This window comes from Poecilia reticulata, linkage group LG23 (assembly GCF_000633615.1).
Source record: "Poecilia reticulata strain Guanapo linkage group LG23, Guppy_female_1.0+MT, whole genome shotgun sequence".
Lineage (NCBI taxonomy): Eukaryota > Metazoa > Chordata > Actinopteri > Cyprinodontiformes > Poeciliidae > Poecilia > Poecilia reticulata.
The window spans coordinates 17,674,553-17,696,519 of record NC_024353.1 but is presented as its reverse complement, the minus strand read 5'-3'; the positions used below and the strand labels follow the sequence as shown (position 1 = coordinate 17,696,519).

At 38.7% G+C, this 21,967-nt stretch overlaps 2 protein-coding genes across 2 annotated transcripts in view; one reads left to right on the top strand and one right to left on the bottom strand.

Moving 5' to 3' along the window:
* Positions 1–4,815, bottom strand: part of prl2 (prolactin 2) — a 6,072-nt gene extending 1,257 nt beyond the window's left edge. The window contains exons 1-4 of the mRNA XM_008401551.1: positions 4,693–4,815; positions 4,220–4,407; positions 2,604–2,711; positions 2,200–2,379 (exon numbers count right to left, since the gene is read on the bottom strand). Of these exons, the coding sequence (XP_008399773.1) occupies positions 2,200–2,379; positions 2,604–2,711; positions 4,220–4,407; positions 4,693–4,714 (498 nt within the window). The 5' untranslated portion in view covers positions 4,715–4,815. The remainder of the gene's footprint in view (positions 1–2,199; positions 2,380–2,603; positions 2,712–4,219; positions 4,408–4,692) is intronic.
* A 3,050-nt stretch (positions 4,816–7,865) lies between these two features.
* On the top strand, positions 7,866–20,190 carry rint1 (RAD50 interactor 1). The gene is made up of 15 exons (XM_008401550.2): positions 7,866–8,129; positions 8,209–8,334; positions 9,123–9,238; positions 9,598–9,771; positions 9,849–9,986; positions 10,993–11,173; positions 11,786–11,896; positions 12,429–12,654; positions 12,978–13,115; positions 14,451–14,545; positions 14,742–14,846; positions 15,052–15,272; positions 15,433–15,613; positions 17,329–17,447; positions 19,826–20,190. The coding sequence occupies exons 1-15, from the start codon at positions 7,899–7,901 to the stop codon at positions 20,028–20,030; spliced, it is 2,367 nt and encodes a 788-aa protein (XP_008399772.1). The 5' UTR covers positions 7,866–7,898; the 3' UTR covers positions 20,031–20,190.
* Positions 20,191–21,967: the final 1,777 nt, after the last annotated feature.

The following is a 21,967-nucleotide window of genomic DNA, read 5'->3' as shown; positions in this document are numbered from 1 at the left end:
TTAAAGCTGCAGCGTCCAACCTAAAAAAATACATTTTACGTACGTATTAAAACTTTTGCTGTCCTAACATGAGACAGATAATTTCTGAAAAAGTAATCAATCTCCTACCTGCTCTGCATAATTACTCCGCTCAGTCAGAAACAGCCACTCAGAACTAGCAGTAATCAGCTAGCCGCTATGCTATCAGGAAGTTTTCATTCAGTAACTCAGGATTGTTTATTGTAATGGAACCTGTATTTGCCTTTGAATGTTAAGTTTTATGCTTGAATTTTTTGGCAATGTTGAGAGGTTTATTTTGACTTTTTGCATTATTTAGCCTCTTCAGAGCCTTCATATGTTTTCAGTCTGTTAAAGGTAGTATTACCGATAACAGTACAATTTGCACAATGCCTGTTTTGTTTAGTTTAGTTTTCTTCTTGGAAAAAGTTATTAAAAACAAGTTTTTGTTTAAATTAAGGTAAATTCATGGTTCCTTTTTCCACATAATGTAACCGGTAGTGTTTTGATAAAAAATTAAATAATTATGTGATCGGTATCAGTGATTGGCCGTGATCGGCCCTCATGGGTGTTCGGCCCTCATGGGTGATCGGAATCGGCAGGAAAAAACCTGATCGGCACATCTCTAGCTCTTATTGATAGTAAACCACATATATAAAAGCATCTTAATATTTATTTGGGATACTGAACAACTTTCTTAAAAAAAATATGACATTCAACTCATCTGTCTTCAAAAAACCTGGTTTGGGGAAAAGAAACTGGTAAAGTAGTCTACAGCTCTGGTGATCAGGTGGATAAGACAAGTTAACCTCAAGCACTATCAAACAGTAACAGTTTCATGCACTGAGGCATTTTGTTCTAAAATAAATTACTTTAGGAACCAAAAAACAACAAAAACATAAACCATGCAGTGTCCTCTATGAAAGCTCTCATGAGAAATACAAAGCCTTTTACCAACCGTTTACCCACCAGAACTACTTTCACCAAATTCCTTTAAAACTATTTATATTATACACAGATATAATTTCCTTTGTCTTGAAATATCAGTGCTTCAGTGATTTAGGTCTGAAAGGTTTTACTGTGTTGTCTTATTGACTATTAATATGTCATGACCATGTGCTAAAGCTTGAAGAAATAATATTGATAGAACATAACTTTAGAAATATATTAAATTATGAAATATAAACCATATATGGTGATTAATACAGTGATTTCCTGCTGGAAACCTTTAGTATATAAGCAGCTTTGGATAGCTTACATTCTGGGTATCTATCAGAGTCTAAAAAGTGGTTGAAAAAGAATAGAATCCATTTTTTTTTCTTTTTTTTGTGTGGCACCACATTCCTCAGAGTTAGCTTCTGATTGGTCCTCACCATCTGGTGCTGAGTCCTTTGCTAAACACACCTGCCACTCTACAATTGAGTTCTAAGAGACAGAAACAGAACGTTCAAAACGTTTTACCTTGTCAGGGAAGTTTATCTTTTTGAGTGAATGTTTCTGTTTGCAGCATCATGTGCCACATTTATTTAGTTTTCTTTTTTTCATTCTGCTTTGTTTTATTGTTACTGGGTTCAGTTCAACAAACATAACCAATGACATTCAAATTTACCAATGACTGCCTGATCGGAACCAGAGAATTGGGAAGAGGTTTACCCTTCAGGTAAGCTGAGGCTAGAGTGTCACCTTCATCAGTGAGCCAACCATTTCATTTCACAAAACATGCACTCACTATTTCTGTTCTGTCTTAGAAGTTGAATTCTGAGAGGTTGGGTTACTCCAAAACTTTGAAAGAAACCATTTTCCTTTAATGTTTGGTATTGAAATTTATAACTGTACACAAAGTCTGAAGAAAGTAGCAAGAGACCTAAGTCATTGTAGCTAATATTTCAAATGTTCACTATTTGCTCATAAAACCTTCCCCTCCTTTTCCCCCATCAGTTTGTGTTGAGTATTAGTCTATTTTTTCGTGGTTTCTGTTCTTTGTACTTAATTATTTCATTGGGACAACAGATTAATGAGAAAATAAAATATCCTGTTGATTAAAAAGGTTCCTGGTCTTTTTTAGTGATGTTAAGTAAATTTTAATCTGATGAGTATAAATAATCTCCTTACTTACAATACTCAATCTGTAATAAAGGTGGTTCAGAATCATTCATCTTGGTTTATGATGTAGATTATGAGGACGTGTGTGCAGGCATTTACCTTCTCAACCACTTTCTGCACACCCCTGCGTAGTTCATGCACCATTTCGCTCATTTCCAGGGACTTGTTTGAGCTGAAGTTGTTAAATTCACGGTGCTGAGCCATGTTCTGATGAAAATGCCACAGAGGTTCCCGCCACGCGACCAGGAGCTTCAGAATCACCTCGGTCAGTTCCTCTCTCTGCAGAGCAGCAGGACATGTGGAAAGGAGAGCTTGTTCATCGTTACAGCTGTACGCAGTAACTGCTTAAACCGTTGCATTGAAAATCAACACACAACCTAGTACAGTTGTGTGTTGTAAAAGGTAATAACTGAAGGGGAACCCAAAAGGTTACATGACGTTTCACTATGATGTAGACAGATGATGTCAGGAAGAGGAAATAAGTTCCAGAAAGGTTAACTCACCGCTATTCTCTGAGCATTCTCTTTGCCATTTGGAGTTAGGATGGTAGACGTGTGGCAGTTGCGACTGACCCGGCCAATCTGGTTCTTACTGGGAAGGAAGTAGAGTTCCTGATGGAGTAGACATGAATGAGAATGTCAAAGGTCAGGCTTCTTCGAAATGCCATCTGTGGACAGAGTACGCAAGTGATTAATATTAGTGATGCTTTCTGTGTGTGTGTGTGTGTGTGTGTGTGTGTGTGTGTGTGTGTGTGTGTGTGTGTGCGTGCGTGCGTGCGTGTGTGTGTGTGTGTGTGTGTGTGTGTGTGTGTGTGTGTGTGTGTGTACATGTGCATCACTAAATAATCGTAAGAAGAGCAATGGAAGACAGGTTACAGAGAGCATTTTGCATATTACAGTCTATGGTGCTGTGGTGCTGTATCAGAGCAACATATTGCACAGAAATGTATTCTGCTCCTCTCAATGCCTTTCTAAATCTGTTGAACTGACATAATTAGTGATGTTTGGTCCTAATGGCCCTCATGACTGGAATAAAATAAAAAGGAAGGAAGAAAATTGCTGCAGCTAAAACATAAGTATTGTTTGGTTTTTATTAATACCATTAGCTTTTGGTATCTTTGCCAATTTTATATTTCTCTTATTATTTTTACTAAACTTAATTTTATTTTCTATTTTGTCATTTATCTACCTGTGATGTTGTGCTTGTCCCCAAGCACTTGGGTCAGCTTAGGCTGCTGTAAATGTGCTATATAAATAAACTTTGACTTGACTAGAATACATTCAGTCAAGATAATTAATTATTACTGTCGAAATTCAGTGTATCAGTATTGCTAGTTTCACTGCAGTTCAGAAAAGCAGTGTGGTATGCTTAAATCAAAAAGGGATTTTTGATTTAAGCAAGTAATTTAAGCAAGAGATGTTTCCAGATCTCTTAGAACACTTAATGTTGTCAGACAGGTTTTGTTTCAGTCAGTTTTTGATTTCACAGGTCCAGCTGTAATAAAGGTCTGGGTGTGACAAGGAAAACTGAAGTTAGTTTCCATTAAATGTAGTTAATAATAGTAAATTGAGCAATGAGGTAATTCATTTTTCATGTAGGACCAGGTTGGTTTGGACAGCTAATTTTCTCAACATAAAATTAGAGCTTAAAAAAAGAGGTTTTGGATTTACTCAGGTTATCTTTCTCAGGTTATTCAAATTAATTTACAAATGTTAAACTTTTTAACATGATAAAAAAAACAATTATTTTAAAAATAATTATGAGGGTGAAAATACAGTGTATTTATTTGATCCTCCTCTAACAAAACCTTTTTAGGCATGATAACATGTTTAGTTCCCCCTTAAAACAGAGTAATGTACTGTATGTCCTAAAATCACTTCTTAACTTCATTTAAACCTTTTTTTAATTATTTGCAAAGTAAGGTTCACCAGCAGACAAAACTGTATAATCCTAACCAATCACTGGCATAGCTAATAAAACAGGACTGTTACATCTGATAGATCGAGTAGAAATGCACTCTAGACACAACGGATACACTCAGAACGACAGAACACAAGTATATCAAAGAGACTCTGATACAAATCATTAAAAATCCTCAGGAAATAAGAAAAAGTCTTACAAATTCAGAGTGTAGGTCATTTGAAATGCCATGCATCCTGGCTGAGTGCTGGATGACCCGGTCAAACAAGTTGGCCAGGGAGAGGAAGTGGCATCCAGTCTGGCCGTTGGTGCAGCTGGATGCTGCTCTCATGCTGCTCAGCCTGCTGCAGAGTGCCAGGTAGACTAGCACCACCAACACGGGGGAGACTAAGAAATGCCAAAGAAAGAGAAAAATGAGGAAAAACAACAAAGACCGGAATATTGAGAAAACTCACAGTGACCCTCAAGAATATGGACAGTGAGTAAATGAATGAATTGATACATTTTCTCCATGTTTTCCACATTAAAACCTAAATGTTCCTCCTTTTTTTCAAAATATTAAAATGGATTCTACAAAAAGCAGCAAAAAAGGTCAAAACCTCATGCAGTGACAGACTGAGAAATTAGATGGGATGTGAAGAGACAGAAGTCCTTTTCATGCATGATACCTGCCTGGTCTGATGTGTGCAGACATCCTGTAGGTGCAGAAGAGTTTTCGTCTCTGGTGCAGAAATAAATGCTTCAGTTTCAAGACAGCAGGAGCTTTATATGAATCCTCACTGATAATTCGGCTGGTAAGCAAAAATAAGGAGGAGAATGTTAAGAAAGGATGGGGGGAGAAGGGAATCAGGGGCATGTGAGTGATCAGTCAGATCACTGTAAGCCCAACCCTAAGAACAATGAGTCATTCTAGAACAGTTTCTTTTGTGTTATTATTTCCAGGTGTTGAAAGCATTGTAATCATGCTGTCTTTCTTCGTCCTTCATGACAGATATTAAAGATATGTCCTTTAATATCTGTCCCTCAAACTCATATACTATGGGAGAGTACGTATGATGTATGACTAGGTAATATCGTATGACTTATGTTTTTATTTTAATGCTTATGAACTTTGACCTAATGACCTTATCTGAGCCCCGAGGTAGTTATCCTGGGCTTTTTTTCTACAGCTACAAGAAATCTAGATTGTCTTTAATTCTGTCATTGGTGTAAAAATGATGGCAGAACTTTACTCTGACCTGTTCATGAATATCTGTACGTAAGCTCTCCTATCATGTACATATTCATAAACCTGGTGGTTATGTATGTATGTGTGTACCATGCACTTAATACTTTGTGGGGACCATTTTCCTGACACATATTACTTTGTGGGGACCGAAGCCTGGTCCCCACAAGGAGAAATGCTAATTTTGGGTCAGGGTTTAGGTTTAGGACTAAGGTGTGAATTGAGTTCAAATTCAAAGTCAAAAATACTTTATTAATTCCAAAGGGAAATTAAATATTGTAACTCAATTATTTAGATTCTTCAAAGAGTTATTGAAGATGGTGATGACTGTTGGTAGGAAAAATCTGCAGCTGTCTGTACTGCACTGAATCTGACGAAGCCTCTGACTGAAGATGTTCTGCACACAAAAAGTACACAATAAGGTTTTTCCTCTGCCTCCACCAACTAAGCTACTTCAGTCTCCTTCCAGGTCCCAACAGGCCACTCTTTCAGGTTCTGTGTCTCAGACAGGAACATGTTTTGGAGTGAAATGCTTGCATCTACCCCAGAGCAAAAGCAGGTCAGCCATGTTGGTACATTCACACCTTAGGAAGAAGGGAGGAAGTTTGCAACTGTGAGACGAGTATCCAGGAAATTTGTTTTTGAGATTTTGACTAATCCGAACTACTGTAGTGCATTGTTCACAATTCAAAACAGTAAACCAGCCCAGCAGTTCCCTCGTTACGTTCTTTTTAGAATAATTTTCCTTTCTTTCCTAAATAAAGCTTTACTATATTATTCCATATACTCTTTCTGCATAGCCTACAGACTCAGCATGTTGACTAAGTAAAATTTTGTCCTATCAGTGTGTGCATCATAATGTCTCACTCCTTTTACATCCTGTTGCTGAAGGTTTGTTGTACTAAAAGGATGTCATTACTTCATTAAAGACGATTATGTGATTCAGTCTAAAAAGCTTAATCTCATAAAAGCATTGATTTGTTTTGGAGATTGAAAGCAGTACATTATCAGAGATGTTTCACTGATAATTGAATGATGATTACACATGTGACCAAGCTACATGTGCAGACAAACCACACTTAGGCTTCCATGGGAGGCTGTGTTGTCAGGCAGATCTTCTCATGTTGTCATTTTTAGACTGACCTGCAGAGTTAAGGGGTCAAAGTTTCATTCACGAATGCCCACAGGACACTACAGTCACTGGATCTGACCTTTCAATCCATAATTACAGAAATCAAGTTTTCCTGGTAGACAAAAAATTAAAGAAACCTTATTGATGTGTTTGAACAATGGAGATTTGAAAGTTATCTTCTGGTTAAAATCTTTCCTGAAATAAATGGCGTTTCAAATACTAGACTAAAAGTTTATAAATGTTCAGAAGTTTGGAGTAAAGAAGAGTAAATTATTGGAGATTGCGAAATTTTTCGTAATTTTTGCTAAAACTTTTTGAACTTCCAAAGTTGTCTGAAATAAAGATGGTAAGATGTAAAGATGTGAAAAGAAATGTATTTAATTTTTCTGTTGTGAAGGATTGAATATCTTAAATATTTCTCACTGGAACAAACTTCCAGAAAACTGCAAAACAGCTGAAACACTGAAATTGATTAACAATAACTGGAACACTGATGAATATATTTGATGTGCATTTGTTTGATGATTATTCTTGATGATTTTGAAGATGGTATTTGACAAAATGTAATGTTTACTGCTTGTTTCGTAATTAGTTACTGTATTATGTTTGTATAATGTAAAGCACTTTGAACTGCGTTGTTGCTGAAATGTGCTGCAAATAAATTTGACTTAAATATTGCTGTTAATTTCTGAGAATGTGACTCCCCATAGTTGGAGGGTGTTAGTCACAAAGTCAGTGCTCCTGCCATAATGAACAACTTTCCTGGAAGAGCTGTAAAGTCTGCCTACTTGACTATTTAGTAAAGTGTTTATGCTGTTATTTTTGCTCTATATTTCTGTATGTCACTGACAGGTGGACAGTGCCTGACAGATAGTCATTATGTAGATAGATAATCGTCGGGTAAATCTTCCATGCATTTGGACTTATGTTTGTTGTTAGTTTGTAATAAAAAAAACTCATTTGATTCATCCACAGTGTGTTCTAGAAGCTGAAGGTTGGCATTTTGGGTCATTCAAATCTAACAGAAAATTTTTCTCCAGCAGATGCAATCTGTGTCAGTAGGTAGATCAACACTTGTTTACTCTAATAAACAGACTATTTGACATTTTATTGTGTGCTTTGATGATTTTTGATACTTAAAAAATTTGTCTCCAAAGTATCCCGCCTTTAACATCAGTGTATTTCCCTCTCGGTGTATTATGGGGTTCTTCCTTTCTATGGTTGAGTCTGATACCGTTGACATTGCCAATGTGCTTTCATCTCTGCTTATGTTTTACAAACAAGTACTTTTTATTGCTTTTCACGCTGGTCTGGAAATTCATCCTAGCCGAACGGATTTGTACATCATCTTTGGATATTATTCAAGCGTGCTTCAATTCATAATACAAATCAATAAAAACAAACAAAACACTGGCCTTCATTCTGCTTTCATACCACCCCGAAGAGGCAGGGGGCAGTAACTTTAACATTCGATTTGTACTCGCCGGAAACACAACGTCATCCCGATAAATTAAAGGGAGAATGGCTGCAGTTACAGAGGAGCAACAAGACTCCCCAATGAGAAAAAGTAGCGATCAGTTAAAAGAGAAGGTTTCTCAGAGGAATGAAGGAGTTCCTGATGATTTGGGGGAGCAGGAGGACTACGGACCGGAGTTTCTGGAGACGGAGCAGAGCGACATCCTGAATTCCTCCAGGAATGTTTGTGAGCTGCTGGAAAAGATCCGAGAGGAGACCGAAGCTTTGGAGGAGCAGGTCGGTTGGCTCAACTCTGAGTAAACACAAGTTTATGACAATATAAAATCCAATGTGAATGTCTCCTTTTTTTATTCAGGTTGTGACTGTTTGCAGTTCTGTTCCTCCTAAAGTTGCAGCAGCTCTTTCTGCTGCAGTGGAGGTCAGATGTTCTCTGGACGAGCTGCTGCAGAGAGAGCAGCTCATCTCCAACAAGCTGCAGCAGGTAGAGCTCATAGAAACAACGATAGAGATAGTTTTAGGTCAAAGTGTCCAAAGGTCAGATTTAAGCCTGAGATCATCATGTGAACAGTTCCCACGGATTAATGCTGCATTTCCCCCTATAGATCTTACCACAGTCTGTCTCTGTCCAGTTGGCTCCATGCATTTTCTTTCTGTTATTTTACTAATCATTATTTCAGCAATCAGTTATTCGACGATTAGTCAATTAGTTGGATAAAACAATAGCCTGATTCTACAGATTTGTCATTGAACCACTTAAGCTTTTTCTATACATTATAAGAAATTCATTAAAGATGCAAATGAACACATAACCCAGTTCTTTTTTTTTTAAATTAATAACAAAATAGTCATTTTAACTGACTAAAATACTTTCTTTAGTGAGTTTGAACCAGGTGAAGTTAAACATATTTACAGACAAAGATTTTTATTTTAAATGCAAAATGTTTAAATATTGTTTATAGTTCAGGGTTAGTTTCTACTCTGAATGTGTAGGATTTTTTTTTTTAATCAATTACTAAATTATCCATCCATCCATTTTCTTACACCTTTATCCCATTGGGGTGCCTATGTCCAGCTGTGAACGGGTGAGAGGTGGGGTCACCCTGAACAGGTTGCCAGTCCATTGCAGTAGAGCTCATAGAAACAAGTACTAAATTAATTGAGGACTGTTTAATTAATTGACTCATCGTGATTAATCATTTCAACCCTAGTCATGTTATATGTGTGTTTTATGATGTTTGTATTTATGATGATCTTGTTGCTCTTCTCTAGCACCTACAGGGGACCAAGCAGTGGATGGAGGATCTGGGCCAGACATGTAAACATGTGGATTTCATAGAGAGATCGATGAAATACCTGAAGTGCCTTCACCACATGGAGGAGCTTAGGTACAATAAACATGGTTAAGAGCCCGGATTAGTTATTAAATACAAGGAGAGAAACTCAAAACAAAGACTCAGCCTCTTTTAGACCAGATCCAAAAAGTTCCTTTTTTTGTTCTCGTCGGTCCACAGAATGTTTTCCCAGAAGACTTAAGAGTCAACAAATTTAGAGAAAAAGAATTAATATGATGGTACTGTGCATGTGTGAGAAAACATTGTGTGTGACTTTGTCTCCTGATTGAGTTTAGGAAACATTTTAGTGCATCTCATGCAAGGTTTGGTAGGGCTGTTTGTTTTGTTGTGGTCTAATCCCACTGTATTTGTGCGTGTGTGTGGTGTGTATGTGTGTGCTGCTGTGTCCACAGTGCTGCAGTCCAGCAGTCTCTGATGATCAACAGTGTGTGGGATGCCATAAAGGGAGTGGAGAGCATGACAGCCCTGGACTGTGATCTAAACCAATCCCAATGTTCCCATCTTCGTGACTTTCTCCGGAAAACTCTTTGTTTCTGGCACAACATCATCAAGGATCGACTGACCAGGTAGCTCTGCCTCAAAGCCCAGGCTCTCAGGAAGTCAGATGCTTCAGAAGTCTGATTCTTCTTTTTTTCTGTCATAGTGATTTTGAGAAAGTGTTGGCTCAGCTGCAGTGGCCCGTCATCACACCGAACCAGTCAGTGACTCCGCCTGCTAACCACCAGGAGCTGAGCAGCCAGCTGGAGGGACTGCTGCTGCAGCTACTGGCTCTGCAGACCTCGTATCCTTTCACATGTACAGAGCTGCTCAGTACAATTAGAATATTACATTAAAAACCACTGAATGCAGAAATGTGGGGAAAGCGTGTTTAATACCTGCTTAAAGGTTGTTATTGTCAGAGGTACTTTTAGTCTGACCTCATCAGAACTGTAATTTATTGAATCTGACTGTATCTTACATTTTGATTTTGAGTTTGACCATGAAGCAGAGCCTGAACTGAGTAGAGATTGTTCATCTCAACATGGCACACGGGTCCGGTAAATACGTTGGGTTGTTAACTCAGAGAAACTCCAGTCTCTAGTTGGCAGCAAAGTGTTTCCAGTTATGGTCTCTGGTACATATGGAATATCAATCATAAGTCAACTTGGCTGCATCAAAGCCAGTTTCATCCGAGCCTGAGAACTTCCATTATTGAGACTCCAGGGGGTGCCATCCACCTTTTCATGGCATAGCAGTCCTCTTAAAGCTGCTGCTGTCCAACTTCATTGTCCACACTTTTCTACCTAACTTTTTTCTTTCACTCAACTTCCCATACATTCTGGTCCACTGCTCTGTAAACAGCCAGTTTCTTAAGCAGTGGGCGTTTATGGCTGACTGTCCGTGTAGAGGGCTAAATAACCCCTTGTACATCTGTCAATGCATAGATATGACTATAACGAAACATTTTTTTTAATTCTAAATTTTTTATTGTTCTTAAGTAAAAATGTAATTTCATAAGAATATTTTATGAGTTTTGAGTTTAAAGTAGCTGGTAGTACTAATCAAAAATAATGTTGTGTGAATGTAAAAATCTCTCTTTGAATTGATTTGAATGAGTAAATGAACATTCAGTGATATTCTAATCTATTGAGATTCCCCTTTAACAGAAATTATTAAATGCTACAGTAAGTAATTCAGCTATTGAGTAAGTAATTCAGCTATTAATGTTAAGTTTTAATCATAAATCAGAAACACTGACTGCAGTCAGCTTCCATCAGGCCGTTAGTTTCTGTAACCGCCCCTCAAAGCGATGACCTCATATCTCAGAAGGCCTCAGCCTCCACCCAAGGAGCGCCGCCTGGCTCTTCATCCACCCTGTCCCCTGCAGCACTGCCCCTCTGCCTGCCCATTCAGATCATGCTGCAGCCGCTCACCAAGAGGTTCAGATACCACTTCTATGGAAATCGCCAAACCAACTCCATACACAAGGTTTGTCCTGCACTGAACACCCAACGCACAGCGGAGCGTGTTATAACGCTAACTCTTCTCCCCGGTTCCTTCATGTGACATTTACTCTCAGAAGGAAAAGTAAAATAAACTTGAAGTCTTCCTCCTTATTGACCTATATGTTTAGAAGAAGTTCTATCAACTTGTTTTCATATGTTTCTGCTGTTGCTTTGTTTTCTATTTGTGGACTGCAAGCTAACTGTGAGACAATCTCTCTGTGGATTGGTCCTAATCTTCCTGTCAGTTATTTTCTTTCCATCTCTACCCAGAAGTGTTTATGTGCTTTGAAAGTTTATGTATATCACTGGAGTTTAATTGACTTTTTTTGATACTGCAGCTGAGTTTCACTTACAGATTTATAATTATTAAAAAATCGTTTTTACTGTTGAGGAAATGAAAATGCAGTAGACAGAATATAATAAAAGTAATTTTAATGTTAATATGTCTTTCAGGACTCCTCCTTTAAACACGTTCCTGTTTGGTTTAGTACCTTCTTTTATGAATCACTGTGTGGAGAAATGTGCCGTTTGAGTTCAGCTCTACACTAGCTGGTTCCCTGCTTTAGAAGAGTCTCATTATATGTGTGTGTTCCAGCCAGAGTGGTACCTCACTCAGGTTCTGAAATGGATGGAGAACAGCACCACCTTCATGGAGGAAAAGATTCAGCCTGTCTTTGACCGGTCTGGACAAACCATCAGTGCTAAGGTATGTTGATTATGAAAGAGAAATAAAATGGATCCAAATCTGGCACTGAGATCAGTTCTAGCTTAGTTGCAGTGATTACCTTAAACATGTAAAAATCTTTTCTGAAAACTTAGAATGGAACTGCAGGTACTCATTATAAATGTAATTATTTATTCCTCTGTCAGACCTTTAGACTGTTGTTGGTCTCACTGAATTTAAATTTCATGTTTTTAATGGTTGGACTGCTTGATTGTTAGAACTAAAACTGTTTGGCCGGACCCTCTTGGAAAGTAGATATTTGATCTCAATAAGTTGTTTCAAAAATGTTTAAATATATTTATTTTAACTTTAACATATGATCTTCTTGTTATTAATCTATTAAAATTTAAACATTAAAGTTCAAGTTCTTGTTTTGTCTAAAATTATAATGTATAACTCTAGGTTTTAACATCAGAAAGTTTCACCTACAAATCCTCTGACTTCAGAAAAAAAAGGAACAAAGTCTCCTGATGGGTGACGAGAGAAGCAATCTGTTGGCTCTGACTGCCTGCAGGTGGCGCTGTGTCAAGGCCTGGTGTGTTTAGTCCAGGAGAAGGTAGCCAGTGATGCGTCTCGAATGCTGTATGATGATGGGCTCTTCTGCCACCTGGTGGAAGAGGTGCTGCAGTTTGAGAAGGACCTGAGAAGCCATCATTCCTACCCGGCAGCGCTGCCCGCTCTGCTCCACATCCTGCTTGACGACGCCTTCCTTCAGAAGTGGCTCGCCGTGGAGAGGAAGAGTGAGTTTTTACCTGACTGCCGTCCATCAGTTTCTTCCTCTTTCATTGGGTCTAAAGCCGTATCTTGTCACTCAGGGCTCATGTTGCATCCTGTCTGTGTAGGAAACAACTCTGACATCTGCTGGAAAATTCTAACTCAAACTATTTGGTCATTTTTGCTCATGATTCAGTGACTTTAATTTCTTTGTTCTTTTTGTGGTTTGGAGATGATGTTATGAAGTTGGTGGGCTACAAAAGCTCCCAGACCAGAACACCAGGCAACGTGGAGCATCCTCCACGTTGCCTGCGTCACTTCCTGTGCTTTTCTCTCCGTTTGCTCACAGTGGCTGTGGAGAAGATGGATGCTATGCTGTCAGCTGAGGGAGCCTGGACTTCTCAGTACAAAGACATCAGTGACATGGATGAGCTGAAGGCACCAGAATGTGCAGAGACATTCATGACTCTCCTGCAGGTCATCACAGGTATGACCTCATCCTGTTTTCACACATAAAGTAGAAGCTGAGAAGTGTTGTTATGGCCAGGTGTGTGTAAACTCAAAACCTCTTCAAGCCAGTCAGTTATCAGACATAGACTCATCCAGAATAACTGATAATCTGTACAAAGAATTTCTGGTCATTTTGATGATTATAGATAAGGTAGAAAAGCAACAGGAGTAAGAGGATTTTGAAGCAAATGAGTAAAAAGTGTTCCATTCTGTGTTAAAGGGACAGTATTATACAAAATTGACCTTTTTTTTTTTAGCTATACATCATGTTATGCTATTCCCTCATCAAAAACATTCATGCATGTTTGAGAAATCCTTTAATCTCCATGGCAATCATTCAGCTGTGCTAAACTCCTCGGTGGACCTAGCACTGCCTTCAAAGTTTTCAAGATTCAGAGCTTCCTCCTCACAGAGCAGCCCTCCACAGCTCCTTCAGACTAGCTTGCAGCAATTAGCAAACACTTGGTGTAACTGGACATCAGCTGAGCTCATTATAACAGCTACTTCTCAGTTCAATGCTGTTAAAAAGTTGTTAAAGGGTTAATAGAGAAGCCATATTGTGATGATTTCCTGAAGACAGAGATTTCTTGTAAGTCATATTTGATACAAATAGCATTTTTATAACAACCAAAGGTAACATAATTACTTGATTATGTTATAAAATGGCATGTGGGCCTGGAAAATACATAATACTGTGTCTTTAAACCGCTCCTGACCCAGAGATAGAAAATGGATAAAGTTTTGCCAAAACTGAAAACCACAATAAGCTCATTTGAAAAAAGCACTACATATTTAATTATAATATAGATTCCTCCAACCGTTTTGGTAACACTTTATTTGAGGGGGTGTAAATAAGACTGACATGACACTGTCATAAACATGACATAACACCTGTCATGAACATAAAGAAGTCTTTGTGAATGTCTATGAATATTGCATGAAGTGCCATTAGGTAAATAATGACACTTTTAATGCAAAGTTGCTCTAAAAGTTGCATTGAAAGTCCATTAAAAGTGCCAACTTTGCATTAAATTGTCATTATTTACAAAATCATGCAAATATTTTGTAAATAATATTTGCATGATTTGTAATGGACTTTTAATGCAACTTTTAAAGCAACTTTGCATTAAAAGTGTCATTATTTACCGAATGACACTTTATGACAACAGTCAGACTTTCATAAGGACTCGTTCATGTTCACGACAGATGTTATGTCATGTTTATGACAGTGTTATGTCAGTCTAATGCACACCCATTCAAATAAAGTGTTACCACAGTTTTTTGTAAACTGTGTTTCGTTGCAAACTTGCAGAACGGTATCGGGCCTTGCCCAGTCCTGCAGCACAGCTCAGGTTTTTTGGGTTGCAGAAGGAATTGGTTGATGACTTCCGCATACGACTAACTCAGGTAAGGATGACTCTGGATGTCAGCTTATCATAAAAAACTTGTTTCATAACGCTTTGAAAAACATAAAATCATGGGTCAGCAAGAAAACCTCACCAGCCTTAGAGAGCATGGATCAGGAATCAGACACTTCGCTCTGCGACATCAGGAACAACCAGAATGTCCAACCATAATAAAAGTCCTTTTTTTTTGTTCCAAGGTGATGAAAGAGGAGTCCCGCTGCCCACTGGGGGTCCGGTACTGCGCCATCCTCAATGCAGTCAACTACATTTCAACCATTCTGAGAGACTGGGGGGACAATGTGGTGTGTATGGGTTTATGTGACTGCAGTTCTAGCAAAAGGTTGTGTACAAGTCTTAATGCTGAGCTTTTGAGCAGAACAGGAGCTGTAAAATCATCCTGAGTTTTACAAGTAAAGCTTTTGCTAAGTATGAAGCCAGAGATGCAGAGGAATGACAGGGAACTGAAGGCTACAGAGTGTGTGACTGCTTCCTGTGTGTGTGCTCCAGTTTTTCCTCCAGCTGCAGCAGGCTGCAGTTTCTCTGGGACAGCAGGAGGTTCTGGGCAGCCTGGAGATGACAGAAGTCGGGCGTCTGGCCTCCTTGGAGGGGTCTCTGTTCGATGGTCTGCTGTCACTGCTGGATCGACTGAAGGGAGACATGTTGGGAAGACTGCTGCACTTTCTAATGAGAGACACGGCTGAAAAAGCCCAGCCATACTGTCAGGAAAGGTGAGTCTGTTAATGTGCCACACCCAGTCACAAATCTGATGGTTTTTGTCCTGGTTAATTGACCTTTTTTCAATATTTGACTCAGTTTTTATTACGAATGTTTTTTCAAATTAAAGGTTCATCAGAATAGATGGATATTGTGCTCTTTCTCCTGTCGTAGATGGTTGTCCATTCCACCTCCTCAAGACCAGTCTGCCATGTCCCTGTCCAGTTCAGCGTGTCCCATGATGCTTTGCGTGAGGGACAGACTGTTGAACCTTCATCAGGTCCTGAGTGTTTCTCTGTTCCAACTTGCCTGGCAGGGTTTGGCAGAGAAACTGGACAACTTCATCTATCAAGAGGTGAGAGCTTTGATGTTTCTGTTTTGTGATATTCATAGGTTAGCTGATCTAATATAGTAAGAGATTTTACTATGCCCACAGTGCTTCACACCGATACACTCAGCTGCTTTATTTCACTGTTTTGGACATTTCCTGGGGGACATCAGGGTGAACTGGTTTTATTGGACTGTACTGGTGGCATAATGCACACAGAAGACCTCATGTTTAGGTTTAAAAAATGAATAATGAAAACTCTACTACGTTTTGATTCTTTATGTCTGTAGGACTAAACGAAGGTAGCTTCTTGTTGTCTGTGATTGGAACTGTTCAGAAATGTTCAAAGATTTGTTTCAGTAAAGATTACATTAAAAACAAAACAATAGACAGTGTTTGATCACAGAGACTACAAATTACAGCGTAAGGTAAAAGTCCTCTCTGTGCAGATCGTCTTGTGAGAAAATTACAAACTTTTGCAAACAACAGTCCAATTTGTCCATGTGTAGATTTGTAAAGCCAGCAGAGCCATACCCTGCAAGACCTTTAGCTTTATTAGTTTCAAAAGGTGAGCAGAGAGACACAAGGTGGAGCACAGGGCTGTTGTCTTGTCTGCTCTCAGTAGACGTGGGCCCTGGTTTCCAGGTCAACTGTACAACCTGTTCCGTCTGTCTCTCCGCAGGCTGTATGTCTGGGTCAGAACTCTATGCTATCTGCTGGGCTGGGACTTCTTGTCTCAACCAAGAGGCTGGTTGCTTCTTCTTTACATAACAGAAAATGTTTGAAGCCAAGAGTGGTAGTCCAGTTTTATCAGGATTATGTTCATTGGCCTTGAAGAATGGTTTTCTTTCCCAAAACATTTGAAAATTCTTAATAATTTCTATTGAACTGTCAATGCAGGTATTTTAAGCCACTTACGTGAGGGGCAGTATGACACACAGAAACATATATCAATCAAGTTTTTTATTATAGTCCATTCAGCAGCAAGGCAGTTCAAAGTGTGTTACATTATAGAAATTCAAAGTCATAAATACACCAAGTGGTAAACCAGGAAATATTACATTACAAGCAACTCTAAACAGGTTGGTTTTAGCCTTGATTTAAAGGAACTCAGTGTTTCAGTATTTTTGCAGTTTTATGGAAGCTTATTCCAGAAAAATGTGTGGTGCTTCTATGCACCACACATTTCAGATTTGTGGTGCATAGAAGCTGAATGCTCCTTCTCTTTTTTTGGTTCTGGTTCTTGATGCAGAGCAGAACCAGCAGACCTGGGAGGTCTGGAAGGTTGATTCAACAACAGCAGATCTTCATAAACTAACAGAATTGTAAAGTCTATTATCTCAGTGAAGGACTGTAGAACATATAGACATTGAATGAGTGGGGTCCTAGGATTGAACCTTGGGGTACCCCACATGACTTCAATCAGAAGTTACCTATTGACACAAATAAATCCCTGTTTTTTCTGTAAGATCAGAACCAGTTGAGTACTGGAGACTCCGACCCAGCTATCCATTCACTTCAGTAATATAAGATGGGTCCAACAGAACCAACATTGTGGTTCTTCCACAGTCTGTCTTTATGTGGATGTTATTGAACACTTTGATGAGGGCAGTCTCATAACTGTGGTAATCATGGAAACCAGACTGAAAGATGTCAAAGCAGTTTGTCACCGCTGGGAAGCTGTTGACATATGTTTCAATAAGGTGCTGCCAATAATTTCATGAAATGTTTCTGTCTGCCAGGTTATTTTGTCTAATCACTTCAGTGATGGTGGAGCAGCTCAGCTTCAGTTTGACATGACCAGAAACTTGTTCCCTCTGTTCGGCCATTACTGCAGAAGACCTGAGAACTTCTTTAAGCAGTAAGTGTTTGACAGCGGCTCGGCTTTACTGCAGCACAACGTCCCACTGACCAGGATCCAGAGATGGAAAAGGGCAGAAGGCCAACATGAGATCCTCCTGATATGACAACATTTAAACACTAGAGCTACACAATACATTAAATTGTCGTCATCACAATACCGGTGTGTTAAATATCACAGTCGCAAAGGGCTGCATGGATGGAGGGACTACAGTTGTCAGAGCCTGCTTAGTCGGTTATTATTGCTAAGAAAGAGGGCTAATCACAACTGATGTCAATGTTACAATTTCCTAGAATCATACAGCCCCACTAAAAATACTAGTGGTTCACCAATTGCAGTTTTCTGGCCGATCACCGAGCTTTAAAAACTCTGACCTGCCAACAGTTGAGGAGAAAGTACTCAAAAAATTTACTTAAGTAAAAGTACAAATACACAGACAAAACTGTACTCAAGTAAAAGTAAAAGTACCACATTAACATTTTACTTAAGTAAAAGTAAAAAAGTACTGGCTTTTAAAAATACTTAAGTATTAAAARTAAAAGTACTTGCTGAATGCGTTACCTAATCGCTAATATCATTAAGTGTACCAATCGTATTTAATTTTAGTACATCAGAAATGTGCCATTTTAATGAACAATGCCACAGATAAAGCATGCTGTGTGTACTCTGTAACATAGTTTAGACTTGGATATGTGATTCTATGCATCATAATTTCAGGGATGGAAACATCTTGTCTCCTGTCCTAACATAACTTTCACTTTTTTGCCACTAGTGGCTTTTATTTTGAAAGAAATCCAACTGGCAGGGGAGGACATGGAACCAACTAGCCAAGTAGCAGAGTTGTAGTCTAGACCAGACCACCGAACCCGAGACCAAATCTCGGCACAATAAAATTAAGTGCACCTATCAAAATTGCTTCTCAAATTGATCTGAAAGATCCACGTTCCCATAAAAACACCTAGATATTAAAAACCTAGGGCTGAAATAAATTTAACCAGTATCAATTCAAACTCTTCATTCTGTTTTGCTTTCATCTCTGTGTCACAATCCACAGAGGTCTCCTGCGATTCCTAAAAAAAAATAATGCCCTGGGCGGTTGCTCATATTGCCAATGTCAGAAACCAGAACTGTCTGCACCATTAAATATAGCAATTAACGGTAAACAAGGCTCAATTATGAACACTGTCTAAGGAGCAATAAGCAAGAAGTAACCAAGCAGAAGGAGCACGTGACTGTTCTCATCCTCCCTCCTGCTGCAACGTCTGCCGCCATGACAGGAGACGAAAACAAAGAGGAATTAGCATGCTCTGCGTTCTTATGTTCTTGTTTTATTTATTCGCCAATTAAATATATATATGAAATAAAATAACTGCAGTGTGTACGCACGCAGTGAGGCTTCAGTCTTATCAACCTTWGTAAAGATCCGTCCAGAAGAATCGGATCGTTCCTGAATGTCATATTACTATATTGCAGACTTTGGTCACAGCGTTGTCCCATATATGCAACACCTCAGTCAAAACCTCCACACAATAATTCAGCGCATGAGTGACAACTTTTTTTCATGGCAGTGTCTCAGTCAGTACAGCTAGCTTTGCTCGCGTCCACTTAGCTTACCTTTCTTTAAGCTTTCCTTCCAAGTGACGCTAAAAGTTGGACCAAGTCCCCACCGTCTGTGAAAGCGAAGCGCTGCTGATTTTACATGTCGCCATATTTTATGATTTATGCAGCGCTATTATATTACTGACAATTAGACAGACATCATCTCCCACTCAGAGGAAACCACTGCGCATGTCTTGGAGCTCAGCGTGCGAGTAAAGGTGGAGGCGGTGGAGGCGATGGGTGCTTGGATTTTACGGCGCCACCTCAAGTCCCTGAACTTCACATTTTAACGGTCAAAAAGCGCAACACGACTTGGATGTAACGAGTAACGCGACAGTTTTGTAGAAATGTAGTGAAGTAAAAAGTATGGATACTTACTGTAAAATGTAGTGGAGTAAAAGTAGAAAGTATCCATTATTAAATCTACTTAAGTAAAGTACAAATACACGAAAATTGTACTTAAGTACAGTATCTTCGTTACTTCCCACCACTGCCTGCCGATATATTTTTTTGTTTATATGAAAAGTTAGTAAATATAGCAGCTAAGTTAGCAACAGCGGGGTGACTGATTTTAACTGCAGACATGATCTGTCAGGAGTCTGTCAGTCAGTCAGCCCTGTCTCATGGCAGAGCAGCCACTGATTGTCTGAAAATCAGCCACTGATTTCAGACCTTTGTGAAGGTAAAGATCGATTTCTTTGTTTTTATTTGTTGATAAATGTTTTTGTTGAACCATATGTAATTGTTTTTTTTCCCCGTCTTCCTTTGTGTCTTTGCAGTGTGAAGGAAGCGTGCATTATTTTGTGTCTAAAGGTTGGCTCTGCCATTCTCCTGAAGGATCTCCTTAAACGCTCCGAGCAGGAGACAACAGACTTTGAAGATCCTTCACCAGAGTCTGCTCTGAATGAGTTGGGAATTTTCTGCTTGGCACCATGTGATGTGTTAATCCTTCTCAACCTCAAAGCTTCATTTCCAGGAATTTAACAATGACTGTTTGACTGTATTCCTGTTATGTGGAGCATGGATCAGATGAGCTGAAAGACTGAAGTCTCATCCTATGTATTTTCGTCTTGCACTCTTAAATCCAAAACATTGCTTCTTGCATAAGGATTAGAGTTAATAAATTCTGATTCCTCCAATTTAATGTTTATCTTTGGGTCTTTTTGTCATTATGGTGGTTGTTTCACTTATTAAACTTCATCAGAGGAGGTTCACAAACCAATATAACAAAGGCTGTAACATCACAAATGAGGACAAAGTTGAAACGCTGTGAATACTTTCAAGATGAACTGTATGAAATTTACAGTGCAGTATTTGCTAGTATTGCCTTTAACTGCCTTGGTTCAACCTTACGGGGTTCCTTCCTCCAGCTTGTCCCATTAGTATGCAGGATTTCTGACCCATTCCTCCTGACAGAACTGGTGAAAATGGGTCAGGTTTGTGGGTAATCTTGCTCTGGCTTTGTGATGGCCTTGCCAAAACATCAACCTTCTTGTCCTTGGGCCACTCCAACTGAAGGTCATTCTCTATCTGGAAGACCCATTGGTACCCTGGCTTTGACTTCATAGCTGATGTATACAGATGTCACTTCAATGTTTCCACATAATGTTCTTTCCTCAAGATGCCTTTTATGAAGTGCACAAGTTCCTAGCAAAGCAGCCCCACAACATGATGCTGCCACCACCATACTTCAGTTAGGATGGTGTTCCAGACAACAACCATCCCCATGTTTCCTTCAAATGTAACAATGGTCATTATGGTCAGACAGTTACACTTCATGTCTCCTTAAGTCATATGATGTTTGGACATTCCCATCTGATCAGAGGACATATCTCCAAAAATGAAGGTCTTTGTCCCTTTGGACATTTGTAAATTGCAGTCTGACTTTTTACTGTTTCTTTTGGAGTAATGGATTCTTTTTCTTTGAGTTCCTTTCAGTCCGGTTTGGTGAAGAAGCTGAAGCAGCTTCTTCACAAGATCTTTGGTTTTTGTTCTGCATCAATCTTCACATGTTGGACCAAAACTCGTTCATCTCTGGGACACAGATCATGTCTCCTTAAGTCATATGATGTTTGGACATTCCCATCATATCTATGAACAGATGAATGAATCACCTTCAAGCATCTGGAAATCGTTCCCAAGGATGAACCAAACTGGTGCAACTCCATGATTCTCTTCCTGATGTCTTTGCTGATTTCTCTTGAATAGACTTGCGAACCAGAAAGTAAAGTGCTGCACGTGTGGCTCCAATGTGCCTTTTGGGTATTCCCACATTGCTTAAAGAAACAGTAATCATTCTACATGTAAACTTATGATTTTGAAAATAAATATACCTCTGATATATATATTTTCCCCATTATTATGGCTTTTAATGAATAACTCAGTTGATTCTAACCAACCATAAACAAGAAAAGTTTGATCTGATTTAACTTCATACATTGAGAAAAATGGTCTATGTGTCTTCATTCTATGTATTTAAACTCCTGTTTGCAACTGTGTTAAAATATGTAGAAAATATAGATATGTTCCTTCTAGCAATACACTTATTTTATTTCTCAGTGTATTTCATTGTTTTCTTAATCAGACATTAATTTTTAGGTAAACCCAAGCTTCACCTAAACCTGGCAGATATAGGATTAAAATAATTTTACCAACATCTTTCTTCTGACTACAAGTAATATTAAGTTTTTAGAGTAGCCCAGCCAGAATTCTGACTTCAGTCTGACCAAGAATATGTGGAGCGAGGTAAAGATTAGAACGATGGCACAGATTTCTTTTAATCTCAAAATAAATTATGGTACCAGTGAAAAAAGACAAAAAGCTATTCACTCATTATAAGAAGGGTCTAGTTGCTGTAATAAGTATTTTTTTCCATTGATTATTGAGATGACAAATTTTACTAAAATGTAATATATATATAT